The sequence below is a fragment of the Styela clava genome, chromosome 4 (assembly GCF_964204865.1).
Source record: "Styela clava chromosome 4, kaStyClav1.hap1.2, whole genome shotgun sequence".
Taxonomy (NCBI): domain Eukaryota; kingdom Metazoa; phylum Chordata; class Ascidiacea; order Stolidobranchia; family Styelidae; genus Styela; species Styela clava.
In genome coordinates this window covers 7,491,317-7,518,709 of record NC_135253.1, presented here as the reverse complement: position 1 = coordinate 7,518,709, position 27,393 = coordinate 7,491,317, and the positions used below count along the sequence as shown (strand labels likewise).

At 31.8% G+C, this 27,393-nt stretch overlaps 2 protein-coding genes across 2 annotated transcripts in view; both read left to right on the top strand.

The window, feature by feature from the left end:
- The window catches only part of LOC120326766 (uncharacterized), a 38,249-nt gene extending 23,006 nt beyond the window's left edge, over positions 1-15,243 (top strand). Inside the window, exons 44-69 of the mRNA XM_078111589.1 lie at positions 315-511; positions 1,181-1,328; positions 1,502-1,702; positions 2,126-2,252; positions 2,914-3,026; positions 3,486-3,595; positions 4,035-4,177; positions 4,604-4,753; positions 5,222-5,472; positions 6,315-6,463; positions 6,546-6,675; positions 7,117-7,546; positions 8,024-8,191; positions 8,523-8,756; positions 9,133-9,271; positions 9,450-9,558; positions 9,749-9,805; positions 10,134-10,265; positions 10,562-10,759; positions 11,848-12,036; positions 12,271-12,421; positions 12,704-12,813; positions 12,898-13,049; positions 13,699-13,872; positions 14,069-14,210; positions 14,413-15,243. Coding sequence (XP_077967715.1) covers positions 315-511; positions 1,181-1,328; positions 1,502-1,702; positions 2,126-2,252; positions 2,914-3,026; positions 3,486-3,595; positions 4,035-4,177; positions 4,604-4,753; positions 5,222-5,472; positions 6,315-6,463; positions 6,546-6,675; positions 7,117-7,546; positions 8,024-8,191; positions 8,523-8,756; positions 9,133-9,271; positions 9,450-9,558; positions 9,749-9,805; positions 10,134-10,265; positions 10,562-10,759; positions 11,848-12,036; positions 12,271-12,421; positions 12,704-12,813; positions 12,898-13,049; positions 13,699-13,872; positions 14,069-14,210; positions 14,413-14,516 — 4,208 coding nt within the window. The 3' untranslated portion in view covers positions 14,517-15,243. The remainder of the gene's footprint in view (positions 1-314; positions 512-1,180; positions 1,329-1,501; positions 1,703-2,125; positions 2,253-2,913; positions 3,027-3,485; positions 3,596-4,034; positions 4,178-4,603; positions 4,754-5,221; positions 5,473-6,314; positions 6,464-6,545; positions 6,676-7,116; positions 7,547-8,023; positions 8,192-8,522; positions 8,757-9,132; positions 9,272-9,449; positions 9,559-9,748; positions 9,806-10,133; positions 10,266-10,561; positions 10,760-11,847; positions 12,037-12,270; positions 12,422-12,703; positions 12,814-12,897; positions 13,050-13,698; positions 13,873-14,068; positions 14,211-14,412) is intronic.
- Positions 15,244-17,015: 1,772 nt separating this feature from the next.
- On the top strand, positions 17,016-27,008 carry LOC120326447 (uncharacterized). The gene is made up of 16 exons (XM_078111776.1): positions 17,016-17,233; positions 17,418-17,465; positions 17,784-17,927; positions 18,134-18,236; positions 20,415-20,551; positions 20,942-21,071; positions 21,751-21,889; positions 22,269-22,429; positions 22,875-23,032; positions 23,364-23,634; positions 23,718-23,782; positions 24,157-24,252; positions 24,609-24,834; positions 25,249-25,748; positions 25,900-26,026; positions 26,650-27,008. Exons 1-16 carry the CDS (start codon positions 17,144-17,146, stop codon positions 26,766-26,768), a joined length of 2,514 nt encoding a protein of 837 aa, XP_077967902.1. The 5' UTR covers positions 17,016-17,143; the 3' UTR covers positions 26,769-27,008.
- The last annotated feature ends 385 nt before the right edge of the window (positions 27,009-27,393 follow it).

Here is a 27,393-nt window from a genome sequence, read left to right as displayed (position 1 = left end):
TCAACATTTATCAGATGCTGTAGAAATTTTTCTATATGTTGTTGAAATTCAGTTGTTGCTTTTTTGCTATAGGATATGTTACATTGACAGTGATTATCGTTACTGCAATTATATTTATTTCATTTGCCCTTTGGTGATAATATTTTTGTGAATTGTCATATATTTGATGTGGCTCAAAGTCGAGACAACGTCTGAAAATCATTTATGGAATATTACACTGATTTTTATGGCTTTGTCTCAAAATCAATAGTTCTCGTTTCATATTTTCACTTTTGTTTAAATATTGTTATTTAATAAACATTTAATGCATTTAGATAATATAAGGTTGTTAAGAATCTCACAACAACTAAAATCTACTGTTACTGTTCCACCGAGTGAAAATATTAGATCTGGCCTGTTACAGTCTTATGATACCTTCTATGGTTGGGGTGGAGTTTGTATAAAGCATCTTGTTAGCAATAATTTTGCAGATGTAGCTTGCCGAGAACTTGGTTATTCAAAATCCCAAGAAGTAAGTACCGTAATTACCTAGTTTGATGAAAACTGTAAAGTAGCAGCTATTGTTAGAGTATGCTGAATAGGGTTATATTATTATTTGCCTATATATAGACAATACAAACACAATTGCTACAATTGTCACCTCTTACTACTCTTTGCTCCAGTCTAGTGCTTATATTGTTATGTCTTAAAATTTTACTTTTACATTTCTGCTACTGGGGAGTTCTTTATTTAAGACTGGTGATAACATTGATATGGCTCAATTTTGATGCTGAATCTGTATTGATAATAGGGCAAACGTGACCTATGTTTGTGGGGATTTAATTAATATGCATACTATTTGTCTCCCGAGAGCTTACATAAATTTGAAAAATATAAGTTCAACATATGTGGTTGTTGTGTTATATATCGGTATGTCCTCACTACCAGATGGCAGAGAGATGTCTCAAAAATGTTTTGTGTTTCACAGACACAGTACTTGTCTCATTTTCACAGTATTCTTCATCACTTCATCATATACTATACTTCATCACTTTTCACACTATGCTGAATTAGAGTATATATATATATATATTGCAAATCAGACAAGTAGGACACAAAATTTTTGAGACCCTGATGAAATGATCCCAGAAATATTTTCCCTGTTTTTATTAACCTCAAAACTTATTCTATCTAATTTAAGGTCTTTTATACAAAAATTAATACTCTGGATAAAATATCTGTGAAGAATCTAATATGTTTCGGGAATGAGTCTTCATTACAAGAATGTAGAAAGGATAAACATATGCATTGTGATGAAGAACAATTGATTCATATAACTTGTAAAATAGGTTAGTTATTTTCATTTGGCTGTCAAGTTAATGATCAAATTCACTGTTAAGTGCACTTGAACGCTATTTCTGAAAAAGAACTTTCCAGTTCTACAACCAATTACCATATTTCCCAACCTTGTTTTTTCTTTCAAAATCTCTCTTTATTTTTTTAAAATTTTTTATATTTGAAGAATCGAATTCCTGCAGTGATGGATGGGTGCTATTGCATGATAACATTTGTGTAAGTGAAGCTCTAACTTCGCAGGAATCAAGTGATTTTGAATCAGCGAAGGAATCCTGTGAAGTAAGAGGTGGAATCATTTTGGAGCTTCCTACAGATAACATAGCATCCTTGTTGAAAATTTATTTGAACAATATTAAAGTTACAAAAGGTAACACTTTATATTTTGCTTTGAAAACTTGCGATCAAGTCTGATCAGTTTAGAAAATGCAAAAAGTATGTCAATTGTTTTGATTTGTTAATACCACGAAAGAAGGAATCTTATTTGCTTTTGAGAGCCTTTAGAGATTTTTTAAAAAAAAATAATACTTCAGTCGTTTTTAAAATCTGTTTGTTTAATGAATCACTAAGTAACCACCTATACCCGCTCACATTGAATACTGTTTTGAGATCCTGACCCAGAGAACTACAGAATGTAAATGAGGTATGTATATTTGTGATAGTATGGTGAGCACAGCAATTGATAACACCAGAGTGGCGACATAGTGTACAGTTGAAGAAGCACATTTAAAAAAATAAGTAAATTAATATTTAAATTCATATTCATTACATAATTGAAAGGTTTTACATTTAGTTTGGCTTGGAGTACATTTAGATGCATACGGAAATTTTAAATGGAGGACATCTGGTAAAAAAATAGATGTTATTGCTACTGCATCCACCAAAGCCTGTGTTGAATGGAATATTAATTCTGATAAACTGTAACTACTGTTTTGTTATATTAATATTATAGACAATTTCACTTATTATGATTAAGATAAAATGAATATATTTCCTTTGCGCAGAGCAAAGTCTTTAGGCTTTGCTTAAACATGCAGCAAACATGATGGTTAGTTTTCTGGAATGAGTATGACAATGGATAACCTATTACGTATTTCAGATGCATGGTAACTTAGTTAGTAGGCTATATTGTCCAGTCTTTATGTGTTCAGTTCAGCAATCATATCAAACATGTTTATAATCCACAGAATTCAAACAATGGTGAGGGTGATCTTAATACTTCAATAAATTTACCTAGTTAACATATATGATAAATAAAGTTTTCTTTATATTTATTCATTCACCAATGTTACTACTTACTACTTACCATCTTATATGAGTTGTTTTACACCTTTGCTGGGAGCGAGCATCCAAAACATCATCGAATGCTATTGAGGAAGTTACTGTGAAACTTTTATTTTTGGAGAATCCCAATCATTCATGTTGTATAAATGTATTTAACCCCAAGTATGTAGTTGTGAATTGAACACCAATTTCAAGATTGGATGCAACGTGGTTAAGTCTAAATCTGTAATTACGGCGACCTTACATTCACAAAATATATATTTATTCTATGAACTTCTTATACACTCATATTTATAGTAAAGCTGTAATGTGCACAAGAAATGATATTGGTGGTATTTGTATAAAACCATTAAATTGCTCTGAAGATTTTAAAGGACTTTTGTGTCAACTGGTGGAATGCCCGATTCAGGGTGAGCATTTGGTTTTTATCTTATTTGGAATTATTCAACAATTAAAATTGTTCATTTTCTTGTATCTTTTATTTCGTCACATTTCAGCACTGCAAATTGTTTATTTTGTTAATTTAATTGTCTAATCAACCGAGTAAAATGCTGAATCATACTTTTTCATGGCAAATGTTTGTTGATCTGTAGTATTGTTTCTATTAATTGCTCTAAAATGCTTGATACATTCTATTTTCTATTTATTTTTTAATGAAGCCCAGTATTAGTATCGCTATCCATAATGTAGGCTAATACGTATTAAAATCAGAAATTACCAGAACTGAATAAGTTGTGGTTGATTCTAATTCTGAGATTTTAACCAAATAAGTTTGAAATATTGAATTTTTTATAAATTCTTTTTTTTTGTATCTCTGAGCAAAGCATGTGTTAACGATCAATTTATTTATGAAGCATAATATATTTCAGATCTCCCGGGAGTGAAAAAAGAGTGTTCGCCTGGCTCGAATAATATACATTCACAATGTTCATATGAATGTGAAATTGGCAAAACCTTAATAGGCCCTTCAATAAGAGAGGTATTATAATTTCTTTTTACCTTTTAATTTATTATATCTTACAATAATATTCATTGTATAACTTAATATTTATTCATATTAACATATTATTAATAACTAATTATTAAAACAATTTTGTTTAATAAAAATACATTTCTGTTGTGTTTATATTGCATTGGTAGTAATAACAGTTTTCTAGTAATTCATATCTTGTTAGAAATTGACAGCGTACCAATATTCTGTTTAGGTTTATACTTTATAGCATTATATCCAAATTACTTGAACACATTAAAGTGTATGATTTGGAACATAATTATGCCATAATTTATCGAAATTTCAAATTAATAGATTACGGTTCTCCGAAATTTATGTATCATAATATGCCATAGGGAAAGTATACTTAAGCTTGGAATTTTTTTTATCCATTTCCTATTCCCACTTTTTTGAATCTTCATTGTAGTGCATAATGTCAAAAGAAAATGGACCTATCTGGAATGATGTTTTTCCTATTTGCTCTGCTTCGAGCAATGCCTCAGATACATGTACAGAATCAAAGGCTTGTGGAAATGGAATTTGCATCGAGGTTTCAATTGGCTTATATAGGTACAATCTGTTATTGCATGTATTAGCTCTCCGACAAAATAATGGGCGGATTTTAAAAAATATATTCTATACATAATAAATCAGACTGGATCAAAGACTGCAAACAGAGCATCAATCTTGATCCTGAAAATTTTGATCAGTACCATTTTCTAGTCTACAAATGATACCAATGTCTTACAACAATGACACGTTTAGTCATTTTTAGATATTAATGATTACCTACTTAGTAATTTGAATACTGTGTGCATGAGACACATGAACAGTGTATTACGGTAGTTTATTCGAAATTGACCAAATCAGAGTTCTGCATTAATAATTGAAAATGAAATGCACATTTTCAATTTTATATGTTAAATGTATCAGTTGTGCTTTTGCATGTATTCATATTATACAATAAATATAATCAATATAAAATATTTTTCCAAGGTGTGTTTGTGACAAAGGTTTTTTCGGTTACAATTGCCAATTTTCTTACAATAAGACAACATCTCTACCAGTATTGACTGTAGATCCGTGTGAATATATAGGATGTAAAAACTATGGATCATGTTTGAACATTGGTGATAATAAGTTCAAGTGAGTTTGAGATTTAGAGTTGTTGAAAAAATATTTTTGTACTTAAATTTAAATTCTACAGATATGGGCTGATCAGAGTACAATTCTTTTTCTTTGCAATAGCATATTTTGATTTACATTCTTGCTGTTCATGTCTATTGGCAAAATATACTGCCTGTGGGCATTCTCCCAGCAGTTATAGCATACTTTTACAGCTCTGGACTTGCATCGCAGGTTTAAAATGATGGGTTTGAATACCATGCCCAATACCTCACCAAGGATGTAATAAATTGGGTAGACAATGCCCAACTGGGAAGATCCTGTTCCAACCTAAATATAGTAAGATCATTAGATAACAGGGACTGCCAGCCATAATCTTGTTCAGAATGAAATGTGTATACAAATATGCTAAAATGTTTGAACCCAAAATATATTTTTGTACAAAAGTTTATTCTATTTACTATTATTCTTTTAATTTTTATTGTTTAGGTGCCTTTGTATACCAGGTTATTCTGGAAAATATTGTGAAAAATTTACTCGCATAATTTGTGATCTAAAACCATGTTTGAATGGAGGAAAATGCATTCAGACTGGGGATAAATCATTCCTATGTAGATGTTTGCAAGGATTCACTGGATCAACTTGTGGAAAATATTTTTCAACTGACCGTCCAGCGGAGTGTTCATTTCCTTTTAAATATAAAAATACTACATATGCGGAATGTACTAGCATCGATGTTGGTATGTTGTACTAGTGTTGTTGGATCAATTTAGTATTGACTTGACATGAGTTAGCTTTGAAACGTTCAATGGATTGGATGACTCATAAAAAGCGAAATTTTTTTTACATGTACATTTACATGTAGACTATCGAATCATGTAAAAAAGTGGGTGGAAAATTATCATGAACCCATTTTTTTAAGTGCAATTGTATTTATATGTTATTGTGTGTATAAAAAGTAACGTTTTTTAATAATAAAAAAATAAAAATAAAAAAAGCGACATTTTTTGATAGATAACTTGATATTTTCGCTTCTAATTTTGGCCCTCGGTCAATCAACTTTGGAAACCACTGTATTATGGATCCTTTTTATTATTATTTACTGCATTGTCGCACAATATTGGCATTTCAATGTGTTGATATTTAAAGGACTCCAAAGAGGACTGTTTGAAATTTATTAATATATCATAGTCCAGTTTTGAGTTGATGCAGAAACAGGCTAATGATATGTTTATTTAAACATTGCATTAATGAGGCATGTACAAAATCACACTCAATCTTAGAATGTTATTTGAAATCTATTGTTTCATTTAAAAGTCCTCAACAACTAACACGTCGATTTTGTTTACTTTTGTCAAGTTCATTCATTTTGGTGGTCTACAATCTACATGACTTGAGTCAAGCCTTGTTTCTGACTGATGCAACTGGCTTGAGCTTGCCTTAGTTACACTGCTTTTCTATATATTGGTATATTCTAACTTTCATTGTCAAGTTTATTTCTACTTACCGGTAAGTTAGCTTATGTCAATAAACTCCTACACGTGTGTGATTTTTATATTTATACCTAATTTACTATTAACAGAACTATATAAAAGGCTCGGATGCTGGAAAATGCCAATCATTATCTCAGACAAAGTATTTATAAAATATGAATCATACGATGCTTCATTATTTCGTGAACAGTGTTATCAACAAGTCTATGAAAGTGGTTATCCTGGTTTTGCTGTTGTTGTAAGTACAATATACTACTATTGGTGAATTAAATTTTTCATGATTGCAAAGTATTTTACACAGATCTTGATACTTCTTTTAGAAACTCCTCAATAACTTATTGTGTATGAGTAGCCCTGACATTCTTTCACACTACTCAAAGTATGACAAGACCATTAATTGTGAAGTGGTAAATCAGAGCAATGCAGAAGTATATGAAATACTTTATTCCAGTAAGTAGAAATTTGTCGTTTTATTTTGAACTGCACTGAATTCCATCAATTTTATGCTCATGTACCTGAAGTGTCTTTTTTGATCGTTTAAATGAAAAGCAATTCACACACATTGCTTTATTTTTTGCTACAAAGTGATATACAGTGCTTCTTATACTTGATTTAGAGTTGACCATTTTAGCATTAAAATGCTGTAATTATTCTTCAAAAAAAACATATTTGTCTTTTGATCTCTTTAACAACCTCAGTAAACTTTAGTCTGTAGATCATTGCATAGGGTACTTCATTTATTGAAACGAACAGTGCACATGTCTCCAATTTCGAAATTTTACTGAAAAATTTCATTGTAAAAGGAAACATCAACATCATCACTAATAGTCATTATTCCTCAAAGTCATGAAATTAATAATTTGAAACTATTTCTTAATTTTTTTTTCGCAGAAGTAGGAACACAATGGTGCTCCATGGATTATTTGTATGATGGTCGCTTTGTCACTTGTGATCCTCCTATATCAGCCTACTTACTTCGGTCGAATCCTATCATAGAAAGCACATTTGTTACAAAAAAATTGCGTTTTATGAGAGGAACATCATGGTTTCATGGACATGCAAAACTAATGACTTACATTAGTGATGTATTGTCTTGTGTTCAATATGGAAAGGTCAAGATTCCAGTAATTTACAACATCTCATCCAATGTTCCAATTGAACAAAAGCAAATATCAACATGCATTTTTCCTACTCGCTCTCAGAACATAATGTATTTCTCTTGCATCAAATATTTTGATATCTCTCAAAATTTGACCCCAATGTGCTATACTGATGAAAGTGAATTCCTTCCTTGTCTTGAAAATTACACACAGTATTATATGTGAGTATATGTAAAATATTGTTATTGTCAATAGCATAGCTTGCACATTTAGATGATATCTAATCTGGTAATACAACTCAATCGTATAACAAAACAGGCACTTGTGCTTGGAGTTTTTTGGAATAGCTAACATTGCTCTTAATGCATATGCATGAAAGAATCCTACCACCAGACTCGAAAATTATCTTAATAACTGAGGGCTTCAAAATATTGTTGGTACCTGGTTAGTTTTTTTAGGCAATGTCAAGTTGTGATAATGTGTCCATTTACATTTATTCTGTACTCACTGTTTACTTACTGCACTCACATGACAACTTTTATAATTAAATTTCAATTTCCTACTGGGGCTGACAAATAGAATTGTCTTATGTTTTTAACTTCTTATGTTTCAACTTGAGATTGAAGGGAAATCAATACCGGTAAATAGATAGACAATTGTGCTACAAATATGTGACTCATTTCTTAAATGGTTATTAGGCCTTGCTCTACAGAATCAGGCCATGTTGGTTATTCGTTGACAACTTTGTTTGAGGGAAATTCAGCAACAGAGCATGAATGTGTTTTCCCATTCACCCATGAAGGACAAAAAATAAAAAGTTGCAAACTTGGATGGTGTTACACAGATATTGTTCTTCAGTCATGGAAGTAAGATTTATCAATTTGATAGGTTTAAAAATAATAAAGCTTATGCTAAAAAATTGAATTATTAGCTTTGTAGTTTTTACTGTTATACTAAGAACGGCTGTAAGTTTGCAAGACTGTATATTGTAAAAAGATCAATATAAAATACTAAAACATCGCTTCTGTATGGAATTCATGACGATGTTGAAAATTTCGTCAGTTGTAATTCATAATTATTCAAATATAGCATGTATAATACTCACCTTCAATAATGTAATACGATATTTTCTGATGAGCACAAAACAATGCCTTCTCGTTAAAGCCATTAGTTTGCATTGCATTTGCATATTTTAAGGTATTGCATCCAAGATATTTGCTCAGCATATCCTCAGCCACCAACTAGTGTGGAAGGTGATTTCAAAAATGTTGTTGAAAAGGAGAAAACTTGTTCCGAGTTGAACCATTTGTATTTTGGACGATACCTGACTCATTATAGCTGTGAAAATGCTTGTCAACAACATGCAGAATGTCTTAGCTATATTTATATGCCAGAGTTTAAAATATTTTTCAATAAAGGGGCATTGTACAGGTATAAAGAAACAAGTTAAACATAGTTCTTGAAAATAAGCCACTGTGTTAATTAGAAAGATCATGCCTTATTCAGTTCATTATAACTAACCCAGTTTAACAATTCGTCCATAGTGATGAAATGAAGATTGACCCTGCTATACTATTGTCAATGTGAAATTGTAGGATTGGGTTAATTAATGAGGTTAATGAAGAACGTGTCTCAAAAACAAAGACTCCTTTCTCTCTATATGTTTATTACTTGGTAATTGCATGTTTATCACATATGTGTGCGACAACTGGTGCAGGTTTGTTAAACTCTGTAATTACTGATCAGATGGCTGTAAAAATTTATCAAGGCAATTTAAATATTCAATGTTTTTATTTTTATGTCGAAGTCAGCATGATGTTCCTTCCACATACAATGCGGGCCATGAACATTGCAAGAATATGGGTGGTAGTTTAATAAAATTGAATGATGAAGATACATATAATTTTTTAGTATCAGTTCTCAAAACTAATGAATATTGGATTAATGTGAGTAAACTATCTTTAACTGGTATAACCTATTTGACATAAACACAAAATGCCCTAAGACTAGCATTATTGCATGATGTCATTCTACACAATTTTGAGTATGAAAATAGTAATAGAATGTATCATTATATATGCAGACTGCAACTCGATTTTATAAACAAAATTCCATTATTTTTAGGATTCGAATGGTGGCAACTTATTTGCTGCGAACACTTACAGTTTTGAATCCAGACAATGGTTAAGAAATGGATCAAATGAAAATTTACATCGATTTATTTGTCATCAAGGTATGGGTCAATATTTTTCATTTTCTTTTCTTTCCTTGAAGAAGTTTATAAATTTTAAATTTAAATATTAATCAAATTTGATCAGTTTAAATTAAATATCAAAAATGTTGTTCAATAATGTTTTATATAATTAATTGTTAATTTAATCAACCACATTTACTCTTGGATAATATTTTCATTTCATCCACAGATGCAAGTGAAGATATACTAGAAAGCTATCTGCTTGGAAAAATTCCAGAAGTCTTAGGTAATCATTGAATCAATTTTAATAATTTTGAAAAAGCTCTTAAGGATGTTACTTTCAGAATTTGAAATAACAAAACAGTCATAGCTAAGTACATTGTGAAAGAGGTTGGAATTTTCGACGAATCTTATATGTTTCAAATGTATGACATACTAAGAAATATATGTTATATATCATATTAAATGGGAATATCATCAACTACAAGAAAAATTTTTTGTTTATAAATTTTATCATTGGTTTATTCCCCTATTTCATATGATACCCGATTTTCAAATGTAACGTTATTTTTAGTTCCTTTTATTCGTAATGCATGATAATTCGATTTTTCCAGGTTATTGTATAGGACTGAAGGAAAGGCATAAAATAAAACAGTTAAAAAACAAACCGAATCCTAATGATAATTTTCAACCTTGGTGGGGATGGAAACGTGAAAGCATTTCTTCTTCAAAAAATGGAACAAAACGTAGGAAAATACTAGTTTCGCCTATACTAAGATAATATAATTTTAGAATGTAATTTAATTCATACATGAAACAAACTGTTTTAATGCTTTTGTATTAAAATAAATATTGACAAGGTATTTAAAAATCGACAGATACAATTAATCAAAACCCACCCGATGAATCAAGATGATTCAAATTTTGGGAAATTTCTCAGTTTTTTGAGAAGAATGAGTTGATTAAATTTTGATAACAACTTTAAAATTTTTAACTTAATTAAACTTACCTTTAGAAGTTTAACTTGATTTTTCATCTGTAGTTAATGTTGAGATTTATGTCGAACCACACACTGGAAGAAGGTGGAGTATATCAAAAAAAAGTGCAATATGGGAAGATGCACAAAAAGATTGTCAGTCTTATGGCGGGCATTTAGCAATCATTGATTCCTCAGAGATGGAAAGATATTTAAAACAACTTTTAAAGAAGACGAATAATAGATGTGATGGTGTATACATTGGTAAATTGTTGAATGTTCAATCATTTTTATATTATAAACTGTATTATTTATTCAACATCATGATGGACTTATTGTTTTCTGTACCTCGTTAGAAATGGCTAAATACTTGTTCGAAAACCATAGAATAAAAATAGCTTCAGTTTTTGCCAAAATAGTGAGATTAAATTTATTATGAAACTACTGTTAGATACTTCTCAATGTTGACTTAACTGATTTTAAGCATCTTTTGATGGCTGATAACAATTAGAGCTAGGGACATCAAACTTTCGAATCTAATGTTTTTATCATTTCTATCTTGTATTGTTTGCGATCTCTATCATATCTGTTTGATTTGATATTTTTTCATCAAGCCAATTTTACGTAAAGTCAAGAAATTGTGTTCCAGGTTTTATTATTGTTTCATATTGTCGTGTATACTTATTTACATTAAAATATTTCCGCCTCTCTATGCAAAATGACACAGTATGATTCAAATTTTTGCATGGATTTGTATCACAGTTTATCTATTAATTGTGTGAGTTAAAAGCATATCCAGATTCAAACCCTTTGTATTCAGGAGTTCAAACAAAAATGTAAAATACTAGCAAATACCACCATAGCAAGCAACCTTTTGCTGGTTATCAGATGGGATGTATTTGTTATTGTATGAGTAAAACCACCAATTTTTTAGACAGAATTTCTATATAGTTTGAAACAATATTCCTTGTGCTTGTTGTTTGAAAATGCCTTGCACCTTTGATAAGCTTGTGGTCAATTCAATTATTACCATTTACTTTTAAGAGCTGCATTATTATCACTATGCAGTGCTATTAATTTTATTTGGTTAGCTATTCATCAAACGCAATCCTGAAAGGGTCCTTCTATTGCCCAATGAAATAATGTTCCTTTGATCAAGTTATTTATTGTTATACTATTGTTGTATTATGTGCTGTGCTATATACCTATACTTTCTGACTTATTTATGTTGATTCAAATTGAATCATGAGTTGAGTTTTTCATTTGTTTTTGTTTGTATTGTTATTAAACTTGAGCCATTTTATTCTTCATTTTACAAATTCAACTGAGTTTTATCAAACATGTATATGCAGGATTGAACACCGAATTTCTGGAATGGGTGGATCAATCATTTGTTTATTATCACAATTTGGAGAAATTTCCTTCAGATTCAAATTCAAAATGTGTTGTGATAAAATGTGCCTCATCAACTCCATTGAATTATATCCCTTGTACCATTAAGAAGCATTTTATTTGTGAATTTCCTGCACAACAACACAATGGTATGACATGGTCGTCCATAATATATATATATTTTTTGAATCATTCTTATTATAAACAAGATTCATGGGAACTGAAAATATGTTCAAATTCACCTAAAAATCACGATTGCAACATGAATATTGAAACTGCCAGTTCATTTAATACTTTGAGAAACTTATTGCAATAATGTTATGACATACTATATTAGTGATTTATCAGCTCATACTTAAATTGGCTTATATCTGTACATTTAGCCCTTAAAGATTTCCAGAAGATCGAGCTAACTAATGTAAAAGCCAGAATAAAATATTCAGGAACAGAAATTATTAGTGGCCCAATTGCCGCTTCTGACATCAGTTCATGTGCCAACGCATGTATCAGAAGCAGGGGAATATCGGACTGCAGGTATCGCAATTTTTTGTTTTGTTTTCCATTCACTTTGAAACAATAATATTTTATTATCTTTATCACAAAAATACATAATATAGAAAACGAAAAATTATTTCCTGCCTTCATAGCTACTTTTATGTTAGTTCGGTTTGTTTCTTGTTTAGTTTGTTTCAATACCTTTACAAAATAGTACTGTACTGTAATTACTTTCATAGAAACCAAAGTACTGAACAAATAAAACTGCCAAATTAGGTTTGATATAATACACAAACTGATTGAACTAAATTAAAATTACAGGATATTTCTTTTCGACGGAAGCAATTGTTTATTAACAAATGATGCGAACAATGTAGAACTGTCAGTAGATAATGGAACTTTCGACTATTACGAGAAATACCACAATATTGGTAAGGGTTGATATTATAGTAAAGATCCACTAAATTTTATTTTTTAGGTATTATTTTTAACAGTTGTATACTTTTGCAATTCAGAGAGCTGTCATTCGTCTCTTCTGGGAATTATTGGAATTTTCTATGTCAATTTCAAACAAATGATTCCAGCTCTCAATACAGAAAAATTACTTATTCATGACGACAGTAATACAAACTACTGTTTTGGATCAGTAGAACAAGAAAATGAAATCGTTAGTGCTTGAGTTTATACTTTGTTTGGATCTGGTGATGATCAATATATGTGTTTCTGAACAGTGATTTGTAACCTTAGTTGAACAATTTTCTTAAATTTCAGAACAAAAATAAATTTTCGGAAATAAACAATCCAATTAATTGATAGTTATCTCAAATTCTTATCTTGATCAGTTTCTGCTTTATAAAAATAATGAAAAGACAATAGTTTACGGCTCTAGTGTAAAGAAGCAAATTCAGGCCTAAAAGATCTAGCTAAAGTACAAACGAAAGTTTCTCAAACTTGGGTTAAGTAATGCTTAATTAAATATCAATGAGAATTATCTAAGACAGACTGTAAGTAGCTAAAATTACCAATGCTATTTTGATATTATATCTGGACTTTGTAAATGAAAACAATTCTCTTATTCTGGCAAGGACTGAAAAAGACAAACACCAAGTTCTTTTCATACATTTCCCAGTTTTGGGTCTTTTAGTTTTCTTCTATTAAAATATATATTTCCTTAGCAAATGGAGATCTTTAATTAATGTTATGATGTCACACAACCTGATAACAAGTTATTGGGATTTCAAAGTTTGCATCGTTTTTCTTTTTATCTGTTACAATTTTTGCTATGCAATTTGTACCCATATAGCCTAGTTTTACAGGTGATTGATATTGACTTGACTCTCCCTGCAAATATAACTCTTATACAAATATATACAACGATGCATAGCTTCTCTAATATGTTGATATCTGAAATGATAGTGTTTGAAGAAGTGACAATGACCTATGGCATCATAGATTCAAATGAAATAAAAACGTCATTCAACTTCAGTCAGGTAAGGTTTATAAACAAAAATGTGATATGGTAATTAAATTTTTTGACTGTATTTTCATTTTATATTAAACTATCCAACCTGCCTTGTTGTGTTGCTGTGATCAAATAGGCCTACCCCTCCAAATCGAAATAAACAATATAACATTTAATGATTTATGTAAGGCAATTTACTTTACTGATGTTGAATTACTTTGCAGAAGAATCTGATTCATCCATTTGATGTTCCAATCATAGCACAACACGTGAAATTTGCGATCCCATTTATTGGAACCAATCTGATTGGCGATGAGACAATTTGTGTGAAGTTTGACCTTGAAGGCTGTCCTCTTCAATCACAAGGTAAAAAACTTGTACAATTTGTCACATTCACATCTTATGTTTTATTTTCACATATGAAACATTTTTTCAATATGTCAGCAAAGGAACTTGATTTTATTACTTTGATGATGACCAGACTTTGGCGAGTGTTGATCAAAATATATTTCTTGTAATATTTTCTTGGGCAATATATATAAATGTATGTATTGTTGCATCATTTCAGCACTAGACAAATTTCCACATGGATACTATCCACCATATTCAAAACGTGACGAAAACGAAATTACTGAGGATACAATCACTATAAATTGTGGAGATGAAAACTGATTGGGACTACTTTTCGCTATGATTTATTGTAAACTATTAGCAAAACATCAATAGATACTTGTTGTATTTATCAAAATTTTCTGATTAATAGCATAAAATTACATCAGAAAATAAAAATTCTGCTTTAACATGCATTAACATATATTTGTTATATTTTTCACAATCACAACATCGGAATTTAAAATTATAAATCAATTTTTTGTGTTTGTATTTTAGGCTTTTATTGACCATTCAATTTCATATATGTAATAAAATCAATGTATGATGTATACTTCCTGTTTGGTCTTTCCTGTTATTGTAATCTTACAATAAACTATTTAAATTTGGCACAACTGCTACTAATCACTTATTTATGAGACAAACTTATAATCTTATTGAAAATATATGAAACGATTCACAAAATATTAGTGATAACATCAAGAACGGACATTTAGACTCACGCCCGTCTGTTATATCTTTTAATAATGCGGAAAATCATGACAACAACTTGAACAAGAAGAAAAAAAGGCGGGAGGAAGAGGATAGAAAGAGAGATGGACGTCAAGATATTTACTTGATTACATATACAGCTTAAATAAACATTGGTGTTTGTAAGGTATACATAGTTCTTGAAAATTTGTGGAAGATATACCACGATAAAAAGGGTTGAATACCACTGCTCTATGGAGTCTATGCTCAAATCAAATTGTAAATCATTGAACATGCACCAGTTTAGGCAGGTCGTGGTTTTAGCTCCTTTGGCTACATCGCTGATTGAAATATCAGCTGTTTCAATGATAACAGCCCAGAGCTCTGACGCTGTTTAGGCTCCAATATTACAAGAAATAATGGATGTGTACTTCTTCAGTATATGCTTGTACTATTTTCAAATTCTTCTAAACCTAGGCCCTGAAATGTATTATTTTATTTGTTTTGCCTGCAAAAGCATTTGCCTACCACAAATGGACATTTGTGGGTGCAGGCATTTTACACTGACGGGTGTCTGCACCACGGATACGGGGACTTGTCGTTCGAGTTGCTAACATGATTTATTTTCAGTCAGAGTTCTATTAAGGCTTGAATAAACAATAAATTTTTTAAGCCCATATTGTACTGCAATACCATCATGCAATCTAATAGGCTAGTGTCCGCAAGTTATAAATTTGACTGATGGCCCTAGCGTCAATGGGAATATTGTTCAACGTAGATCAAACGAAGTGCATAGCAGCCGAAATCGCCAACCCAGACATGTGACCACATTATCTATATAATTTGTGATGTAACAATGTGTTCACGTCGGTTCTTCGCGTTATTGACATTTTATATTTCATGTGCGCCCCGTTTGCATTGTTGTCTCCACTTGAATATTTTTATGATTTATTATATTGGAGTTTAAAATACCTGACTTAGTCTGTACACCCTTAATCAGTTGTATACCCAACTTATGGTGTACCCCTATGCCGTATACCCGGTTGAAGAGCACTGAACTTTATAGACCGTGATTTAGGCATAGTTGTAAATAATTAATTAGACACATCAATGTCATTTCGATTTCAAATCGTCGCTCCTAGTTGGCACCTAATTTTTTTGTAATTCTGTAGCACCGCAGACAAAAAATCCTATGATGGCACATGGTATCAATCAATCAATCCTATATTTCGGTACTCTGATACAAAAACAAAACAGCACAAAAAGTTGACAGACAAACAAAATGCAGAGATATCATTATTAAAAAGAAAACTTCTGCGAAGCACCTTCAATCACAGAGAATAAAAACCCTAATCCTCTATGGCAGTGCATTTCACCGGGTATACGGTATATCCAAGTGTATACCGGACCATAAGGGTGTACACTGTACTCCAATTCTGAACTCCAATATGATAAATTATAAAATATTCAAGTGGAGACAACAATGCAAACGGAGCGCACATGAAATATAAAATGTCATTGACGTCAAGAACCGACGTGAGCACATTGTTACATCACAAATTATATAGATAATGTGGTCACATGTCTGATTGGCAATTTCGGCCGCTATGCACTTCGTTTAATCTACGTTGAACATTATTCCCAATGACGCTAAGGCCGTCAGTCAAATTTATAACTTGCGGACACTAGCCTATTAGATTGCATGATGATATTGCAGTACAATATGGGATTTAAAATTTATAAGTCTAAGTTCATTTCGACTCCATAATTAGCAATAGACGATAAAATAATAGATAAAAACAAAAAATAAAAGTCACTGATGATAGAATCGGGAAAGCAAATAAAACCCCAAGTAAGGTTTGAAGAGTACAGATTTTAGAGGAAAGGTATTGATAAAAGAAATAGTACGTTTTCGCTTTATTGCATTTTTAAGCCTTAAATAAACATTGGTATTTGTAAGGTATGGAAAGTTCTTGAAAATTTGTGGAAGGTACGGTATGCCACGATAAAAAAAGGGTTGAAGAACACTGCGCTAAATAACGACTATGCCCAAACTCCAAACGGTAAATAAATATAAAAGTGCCAGCAGTTAACCGCTACTTTTAAAATACATACAAATTGAGGCCAAAGGTCATTAAAGTAGGCGGTTATTTTGGAAAGGCGACGTTTTGCTGTCTGCAGATTTGTTAGTTCGATTGTTTTGCAACTCTGAAAAGACGATGTTTCGAAAAGGACGAATCAAGAAGGCCAATGTCAGTATACCAAAACGGAGGTGGAAAACCAGCGGCGCGCATCATAAAGAGTGGGATGTGAGTAAAACTGCTAAACTTGAGGTCACCAACTCCAGAACTTAGCAAATTTTCTACATTGCAATTTTACATTCATTGATTTATCAAACAGTTTTTGACATGCTCAAAAGTTCATTTGTCTCGTGTATGTAAATGAATTGTTGTTAATTTTGTGGTAATAAGTTAATATAATTTTATGTTTCAGAGTACGGTTTCTGATCTAACAGTTCATAAAGCATCAGAAGAAGAAATTGTAAGTTGTTTGACATTTTCTTCAAGTGAAAACCTATTTTAGAGATCCATTGAAATGAGAAATTTATTGGGACCCAATACAATACTATTTTTAATGTAGAAAAAACTAAGTTCGGTTGCAATGATCAATGATAGTGTGATCTGGTGATGTGTAGACCGAGTGGTTCTATCAGTTTTTCGGTGATATTTCTGCCTTTTACATACAGACTTACTTTGAACCATCATGCTTAATCTAGATTGCATTGTGTATATCGACATTGTGAATTTAAAGCTATGGATTGTCTCGGATAATCCAGTAGCATATTACAATATTTTTTAGCAAAGAAGACGAATTATACACAAGTCAAAAAATGCTGGAGCTGCAAGGCGTGCTCTCGGAGAACGAGCTAAAAGACTCTTCTTAGATCCTGCTAGTCCAGCTCAAGTAGAATTGGAAATGAAGAAGCTTGCTATATTAAAAGAGGTAAAATTCTAACCAGATCATCTTCCATTCGAATGATTAAGTAAGCCTATAATTTATGGTAGACTGTAAATGCCTGTGAGGCTACTTATTTGATAGTTGTCTCTGCCATTGTAATATTATAAACATGTCAGTAAATTTCTCAAATCTGTTTGCTTAGAGTTTTACATGTATCTTTAATTATCAATTAATCTCTGTATCCATTTCAGGTTTTGTATGATCATGATGATTTGAATGAAGTTCTAAAGAGAGTTGATAACACGATGTCTTCTGTAAAAACTATATTCCATGAAGCTCCGTATAGAAAATCAGGTAAATCGACTAGACTAAAAACTTTCATTAATATTAATAAATGTGTGAATTTCGGTATAAACTTGGGTTGCCGGTCCAATAGTAATTTAAGAGTAAAGAACCCTTAATGAAGAATGTTAATTATTTTATATTAATATAAAACACTCATTACTTCAAATCAATCAGCTAATTCACTACCCTACTCAATTTCACAGTTATTTGATTCTATATTATATATATATTACATTGAATATATGGCAAATAATCTCTTTTTGATGAACCAAAGGCAAAATTATTGTTATTAAATATATGGATTTTTTTTCTTTTCTTTTTTTTAAACTTCTATCCATCTATGAAGTATGCCTTGCAGTGTTAACATTAAAAAATCTGCAACAAAGCCTTTCTATTGGTTTATTTCGTTATAATCGCTAAATGTTTTTGTTTTGGCGGCGTTATCCTGGATTTGGCAATCTATATTCCCGCCCTTTCTCTTTTTGCAACAATGATATCTTGCGGGTCGGCGGACATCGAAGTTTTATATTCCGGGTTTACCCGTGCCTTAACATCGGCAACAGCTGGTAAAGACATTAAGGACTAATTTCCAGGCCCAAATTAGCATTTGCAGTGGCTTTGATATTACGTATCAAGGTTTGTAAATTTAAGCGAATGGTGATATTATGATCGATATCGCGATGCAAATATTTATCAAGACGATAATTTACTTTCTTATGCTTTTCTATGGTGTCTGTATTATTTCACAGATAAACCTCGCCAATCTGCGATTGTGTCAATCCTGAATGTTGATTTAAAATAGTGATTAAATAATTCGGCAATAATAGCATTTCTGCGTGGTCATGAAACGAGATGTTAATAAACAGCACTTCTTGAAGGATATTTCACATATGCGACTTTTGAATACTGATTTGATATACTGAAAAGATTGGGCTTTTGTGCCTAATGGAGGGTCAGGCGCTAATTGTAACTAATTCCCTCAAGTTTCAATGTTTTTTTTAACAAAAAATACCCTGGCGGCAATTATAGCTAGAATGTTACCCAGTAATTTACAATTTTATTTACTGAATTTACAAATTCACCACTTTCTTGACGATTTTGATAACGTCACGCCCTAATTATTAGTGCAAAAAATACTCAAAATATAACGTATGTAATCATTTCCGATGATAATAGGCGCAATTCTTGAACGAAGCAGTGTGCGTTGTTACATCGAAATTCACGATTGATTTTCCGTTCTACTCTTGTTCATGATTTCAACACTCCATACGCCAATATTCGATTCGGTTTTTGAATATTTTGCACAGAGGTAAATGCGAGGTTATGATATTAATACCGAGAATATTCGTGAGCATATCACCGGGCGGAAATATTTTGCACCCCGGCTGTTTGCAGAACAATGATTTGCTAAAGTTGATTGAATGAATAAACAGAAAGTATTTATTTATCATCTCACTGGTAACCATCGGGGTTTTGGCGGAATTGTATGATCATGTTGTCTTTTCATTTCAAATTCGAAATTGTCCGAAGTACTCGAACAAGTGTATAAGTATAATAATAATAATAGTATAGTGTAATCAGTAACTAAATTACCAAAATGGAAGTCTAATGAACTTGATGTGTTACGGACCTCCGTTTTATTTATTTTTTAATTTTATTGTTTTAAATGAAACTTCGTTAACAGAAAGACTCGTTAATTTGCAATATTAACCGAAGGAGTGTATTTTCTAGTATCTATGCTGTGTGAAATGAGTTAAAACAAAAGCTAGGGCACCTAACTTGTTAAAATCGGCAAATGCACTTTCGCACTTTTTTTTCACCTGAGAAGCACTTTCGCACTCATAATTTCCTTACAGGTAACACTGATGCCTTGGGTGAATGAAGTAGTAGTAGTATTAAAACTATAATAATTGTTACTGATTACTATTATTATTCATTGTATATATTGATTACTTATCGATCTTTAGAACGATGGCGTGGTTGAATCTGCTCCAAATTTTGCATGTGCATTCATCATATCTCGGACCAGAAGCCTATTGATTTTGGATGAATTATGTCGTATAATTAGCGAGTTATTAATTAATTACTGATGGGACACGCGGCGTCAGTCACTATAGAGTCATGAAGCGAAACCGTCGTTTCGATCGATAAGTCTTCGGTCTCTCGTTTATTTATTATTTGCTTCAGGTCATCCAAATGTAACATTAGCTCCCGGATCTAAAATGAACCCAGGAAACGGACCAGTTCTCATTCAAGATGAGCCAACAACACAGATGAGCCTGTTGTCTGAGTCTGTCATGGATAAGCAAGCTCTTAATGAAGAGGTAGAACGTCAATTTACTTTTCATTTTCCTGTAATTATTGACTTATTCTTCGAATATAAACCTTTTGTTGATGCTTAAACCTTTATACTTGAAATTCTGTTCTAATTTTCGTGGTATCTAAATTATGTGCTATGATATATACCCCTTAATTGAAATTTCTACCAGTGTTCATTGAGTGGTAGAATAAGTAAAACCTTTTTGTCTTGACTATGTTAAATCACATTTCTGTATATTTTCATTGTTTTCAAATCTGTATTTTCACACGTCTCGGTATAAAGCCCTGTAAACTTAAAGTCAGATGTAAATACAGTATATTGAATTACTGGTTTACTGATTTAACAAAGTTTTTTTCATCTTGTTACATTCTTAAAGATGGTTATACATATTTAGGAGTTAAGTAGTGAGGAAGATGATTGTGAAGAAGAAAAATTTGAATCAAAAGTCGATTATGAAAGATTTTTAAACGTTTTGAGAGAATCTCTCAATAAATCAGTTGTGCCACCTAAAAATAATGATACAGGTAAGCGGTACTACAACATGGAATGATGCAAAGTTACTCTATATGGCTTTTAATTAGTATGAATTTAATTAGTTATTTAATTAGTTCTGTACTAATTGAAATTGTCAACCATGATAAGATTACCAATATATGAATGATATAAATCCTGCAATATATAATATCAATTATAATAAGTACAGTAAGTCTGGAAGTTTAAATCTTAATCTTAGTGCTGAAGTTATGTATGATTGTAAGTTTCACCTTATATAATGTTGTTTTGTCAGCTATGATCGTTGCTGTTGATCAGCCTTTGTCTTAACTTAAGAGTAAGAATAAATAAGACTTAATAATTAAGAGCTAAATTTTTTCAAATTATCTACTAAACAATTTTTTGTAATGAATCTCAGCCTGTGTTTATGTGTAGATGTTCTATAGAAGTTTCACTCCACAGACTTCTCCGACAGAGAGGTGGCTTAAGATTGTTTATGTCGTGTTTTTGATTTTTATCGCATTAGGAGTTATTTAAAAATGATATTGGTAGCTATGGCTTAAACTGCTTTATGGAAGGCAAACTCTGTGGGACTGAAAATATGTATACATGGTTCTACTACTAATGGCAGTTTTGATTAGTGATTGTCCATGTTCAATTTTTGGGATTGTATTTAATTCAATCACATAACTAGCATCTTTATATCAATAGGTGATGAATTGATGACTCCTGTAAACAATGGCAAGAAATCATCTGAATTCAATGCAGCTTTAAATTGTACTGAGGAGGTTAAACGTACAATGTCCAGACTAGAAAGTCAAACAGAGGCTCAAAGTGAAGATTATCCACAGTATGTAATATTGCTTTGTTTATTATAGAAAAAATCTCTCTTTTTTTAAAGGTATTCATTCGAACATTTTAAACAGTTTTACACACATAATTAAAATGTATAAGAATCACATTTGCTCTACCTAGGATTTCGTAATTGCTCATAAAATGTTATTCTGCATGAATTTTATTGTTTTGCACTGTATGTGCTTAAATTAGGGCTTTCAGTATATATCTGATTCATTTACAACAATAACGCTCGCAAAAGTGAGTATACAAAACATTATTTATTTATAGGTATTTAACTGAAAATAACTATAGCCTACATTCAAGTACTGAATATAATTAAGTAATCGAAGTAATATTTTGAAACTCATCAAAAAAATTATTTTATGATGAAGGAAAAAGATTGATGCGACGATAAAGAAAATGACTGCTAGTAAAATAGGAGCTGATGTGAAGAAAAATCAACCATCTGTCTCATTCTCAATAGCAGAGACGACCATACCACCCCCTCGTGCTAATATATCAACTAGTAACATGACCTATGAGAATTTACAGGGTAAGTAGGATATCTATTGTAAGTACATGTGAGTTATACAACTACAAAGTTGGGGAGGACTAACAACACACAAGCAACTCATGTTTGAAAAAATAACTCTTCAGTGAATGCAACTTTAAAAAGTGCATGTGAATACTAAGTAGGATAATATATAATTAGCATAATAATACAGATGTTGAAGTCCCAAGGTGGGGATTATCTGGTTCTCTACTATAAATACATATAGTTTCAATAGCTGTCTGCATTTCAGTGGTTGATGAGTTTTCTTTGCACCTGTGTGTGTTTGACCTTGGATGTGAGCAAATTCTTTTGAATAGAATTTATACTTATATTCAGTACTTGATTCTTTGTCCTTTCCCATGTACGATGCTCTTGCCTTGTGACTTTCTTATTGTTATGGGATTTTTAAGATTTCCTCTAACGTTTTTCACTTTTGCATGTTTAGAAGCAATGGCGTCAGTGGTAAGCAACATTTCAGAAATTGAAAATAGACGAGGAAATCAATCAGATACTTCCAATTTATCAATAAAGTGTGACGGACTTGCTGGATTCACGGCTACTCTTATTGATGCAGTAACAAGATTAACAGTTTATGTCAATGAGGTTTATAGAGAATGTTTACATACTATTTTCTGTCTTATTTGTCTTATTCTTACACAAATCATGGTGAAATAATATATTTTCCAAGTTTTTGTAATAATGATGCCCTAATTTGAACTTAAAATTGATGGTAGTTAGAGAGAGATCGATTGTTTTTTATAACATTTGAAATGCCTGATGATAAAATTACAATTTAACCAAATTAACGTGTGCCTTGTTTCTCTCTCCTCATAAGTAATCATATCCTTTTTTTTCTTTACACATATGTGCTTTAGTAACCATATCTTCTGAACTATCGGCTATCGATTTGACTATATCTTATTTTTTATTATAGGCTGAATCAAAGCAAATAGAAAGTGAAAGTCATATTGAAGAACTTAAAGACCAGAGTGATCACCAGAGAGCATTGCTTGATGCTTTGACAGCTGAACTAATGAGTTCTCAAGAACAAATCAAAACTTTGAAAGATGACTATTCCAACCAACAAGAGGAATCAAAGAAATTATTTGTTGATTTCAAACAAGAAATGCAAAAAGAAATGGATGAATTAAAAGATCAGTTAGAACAACTCAAGAAACAAAAAGATGAGAATGTAAATGGAGCTGGTAAGGTTGAATTTATTAATGTCTTCATATTTCCGAAAGTGTTTCAATAGTATTGCTTACCTGTGTTCATATCTTGTGTTTAGGTGATGCAACTTCTAACAAGTTTACAGCACCCAGTTCCAACTTAGAAAATATTCAGATAATAGAGGTAAAATATCTTTCCTTCCTTTTCAACAGCATTGAGATTTTTCATAACTTTTTTTATCTAGCTCCAACATTTGATATAATTAACCATGGTATCTGGATGAAAACAATGGGATATTTATAGTGAAGAAGTTTCTGTATAATGCATAAATAATTTATACGTATGTTTTAGGTTTAAATATAATAAAAAATAAATACTCTAATTGATCATCTTTTAATACAAATTGTGTGTCACTCTCATTTAGAAATTTTTTTTAGCATGCGAGTAGAATACATATCAAAGGAAATATTCTTTACAATGTTCTGTGTGTAATATGTTCCTGGATAATGTTGTAAGTTAACAAGATAAAATAATTTATGAAATTACTTTTTCATAAGAGTGGAGGTGCGAAATCTGACAAGGATCACGAAGAGGAAGCACTCAAGTCCGATATGTTGTCATTATTGGGTGCATTGAAGGCACAAAATTCACAAGTAAGGGTATTTTTGAAACTGATTCAATTGTATGCAGTTTAGATTAGAATTAGAAGTCACCCACACGCTTGTTTGATATGAAATGCATACAGATGGCTATTTCAATAGACATTAGAGCGAAAAAATTGCACCCTAAATGGTTGGTGGGTGAATGGAGGTGGTATCCTACAATTTTTTTTTCAATTCATCCCTCACCATCTAAAAGCATCTCTATATGTTCAATGTGAAATATTACTCTGAATTTCTTTATAAGCGATTAAAGCAAGCAAGTGAAATTGACATATATTTTCAATTGTCACCAGTCACCACCCTAATATGTTAATAACACTGATGTTATTATTTTGCATTCTTTATAGCCTGAAGATCAGGTGCCCACTGTACCAATTTCTTCTATGAACCACCAATCATCAAGAGGAGCAGCACAAACTGTTGCTTCTGTGGAAAGTCAGTTAAGACATTTACAGCTACAACATGCTGAAGCGCAGAACCGTCTTCACGAATTGACGGAAGTTGCCGGGTTCTTGGCAGGAAAAGTTGCAGAATCTGAGAGAAGTCAATCTTCTGCATCTAGCTGTAAATCAGGTGAGTAGAGTTTTGAAGTTGCCAAAGATGAATTGACTGAATAGTATCAAGTTTTTACTTCCAGAATATCAAACCTAGGCCATGCATTTTCTGTAATAGAGAATGGAAATCAATGAAACTTTCGGTAAATTTCGCTATAGCAACCGTTTAGTATGGTTGGGGGAGATTCAATATTGCTTACTTATATCAAGTTTTGTCCTGGGAAAAACAGAGCTGACATATAACGGCTTTTATTATCTTTTTGCATTGTATCCTATAATTCAACCTTGAAAACACATTTGAAACAGGGTGTAGACGACACGCATATGTCTGAGTAAGTGAATATCCAGGAATCATTGCCAAGATAGAAGCTGATAATCCAGCAAATTCTAAGATATCTTCGTAAATATTAATAACTGATTCTATTTCCTACAGGTCCAGTTACACCTGCATCAAGCAGTTCTCGTACACCTTCAATAGTAAGTGGTCCAATTACACCCCGACAAGAAGACAATGAATTTCATCCTATGATACCTTCACATGGTGCTAACGAAACAGATGATTCTATATCAGGAATAACAATAACAAGCTCAATGTTTGCAAATACTGGAGGGGACACAACCAGACCAAGTATACAGAGTAGTGGCATCAATCAGCTCACAACATCACCATTATATAGTCAAAGAGTTGCAGATGACACAAATAGTTCTAAATCAATCGACTGTGTGAACATCTCTGATAATTCCTATCTTTCTTTGGATAAAAACATTCCAGCTTTGTTGCAGTCAAACATCTACAGTTTTGGGATGACACAAACCTCACAGCCTTTTCACAGGACTAAAGACAATTTGGTTCTTCCATTCAGACCAACTGCTGTACCTGACGTCTCTAAAACAGTTCCGCAGACTGTTTCAAATAGCATACTGCAGACACAAGTGAGTAGAGAATCAAATATTCTGCTGTATATAACTTGTATGAAATAAACAACACCTCACCTGAAGGCTTCATCAGTTTTCGAAATTATTTGTATAAGTGTTGTGTTCATTAATGCAGATTGCTGTAAATGAGCTATTTTAAATTTTATAGTGTAATTTGGAGGATAGAATTGCAGAACTCAATCGACAGCACGCTGAGGCACAATCAAGATTGCAGAATTTAATCAGAAAGCGATCGGATGTTCGATCACCATCTTCACAGTCTTCAGGCACTTCGGGTAAGTTTTCCAACTAGATTGTATAAATAACCAGCAGCGCTTATGTAAGCTTTGACCAACACTGAGATTTTGTGTTAGGCTTGTATTAGTTAAGTTTACTAAAAATATGATAAAGATGAACATAAATCATATACCATGCTTTATCAGCAAATAAATCCTGACATTAAATTCAGTAGCATAAATAACAAAATTGAGCCTGATTAAATGTTTATTTGCCCACAGTCCTTTTCCCTATATTTTCTGTTTTATTGAGAGTATTGTGTATTGAAACTGTATTAAAAATCACAGCACATTCTTCAATCAATAGAGCCTATTACAAATAATCATTTTTTTTAATTGTTTTCGGTAAAATTCTTCAGGCTGAAGCCATTGTAAAATTCAACCGTATCATTTGTCATTTCGGAACCAAATCATTGGGCATTTTGAGTTTTGTCTTGCAAAAGTGGGACTCTGACTTTCAACTATAACTTGATCAGTTCCCTTAGCAGATTTGCATCGAAAATTCTGATTGAATCAAATTTGAATTCCAGGGTACCTACATTTAGTTATAATCTACGTCGGTAGACTGTAATTTATATGAACATAAAGGCAAGATATCACAATTTCGTTTTAAATTTGCCCAGGTTCCAGAAAATTTATTCAAGTGACTCTTCCATCTGATGATATGTTGAAGACGCCAAAGATATACAATCCTCCACAACCATTCAGGCCATATAATCTAACTGAAGACAGCTTTGTTTGAATGTGTCAATAATCTGGCTAATACTTATCTGACCTTGTTTACGATTCAAGAGCGAAATTATTTCAACTGGTTAAATAACTATTGAACATGATGAGATCTTATATGTGCTTTTTTATCTGTAGTTTTTCAAAATATATTCTGTCTAAATTATTGTAGAGTTTTATTACGCAAAGTAATAAATTATTTGACTGTTCTACATGCTAGAGAAGTAGAGCAGAACAAGAACTTTTATCTGAAAAAGTCCTGTTATTCTAGGGGTATGTAATCAGTATGTAAGTAAAGAGTATGCACTGTGTGTAGCCCGCAATCAAATTACTTGGTGGAGGGTGCACATGCCAATCACCGATGTGCCCCCTCTACCAATTGGCAACCAACTTGCTTAATGTTCACAGAGTCAATAGCCACTATTTTGCGGCAACTTTGGAAACTCCTAAAATAACTTCGTAGCAACACACCAATCGCTGTGCAATGACATTTACGTCTTCTAGCACAACTAGGCCCTGAGTTGACAGTCAAGAAATGAAACTTGAAAAAAAAGAGAAGTCCCTGGAACGAAGTTGAGTCGGTAGGTAATTTTGTCAGGTGGAAATCGCTTGCCATCTGTGACATGGAACATTTTTGTCGA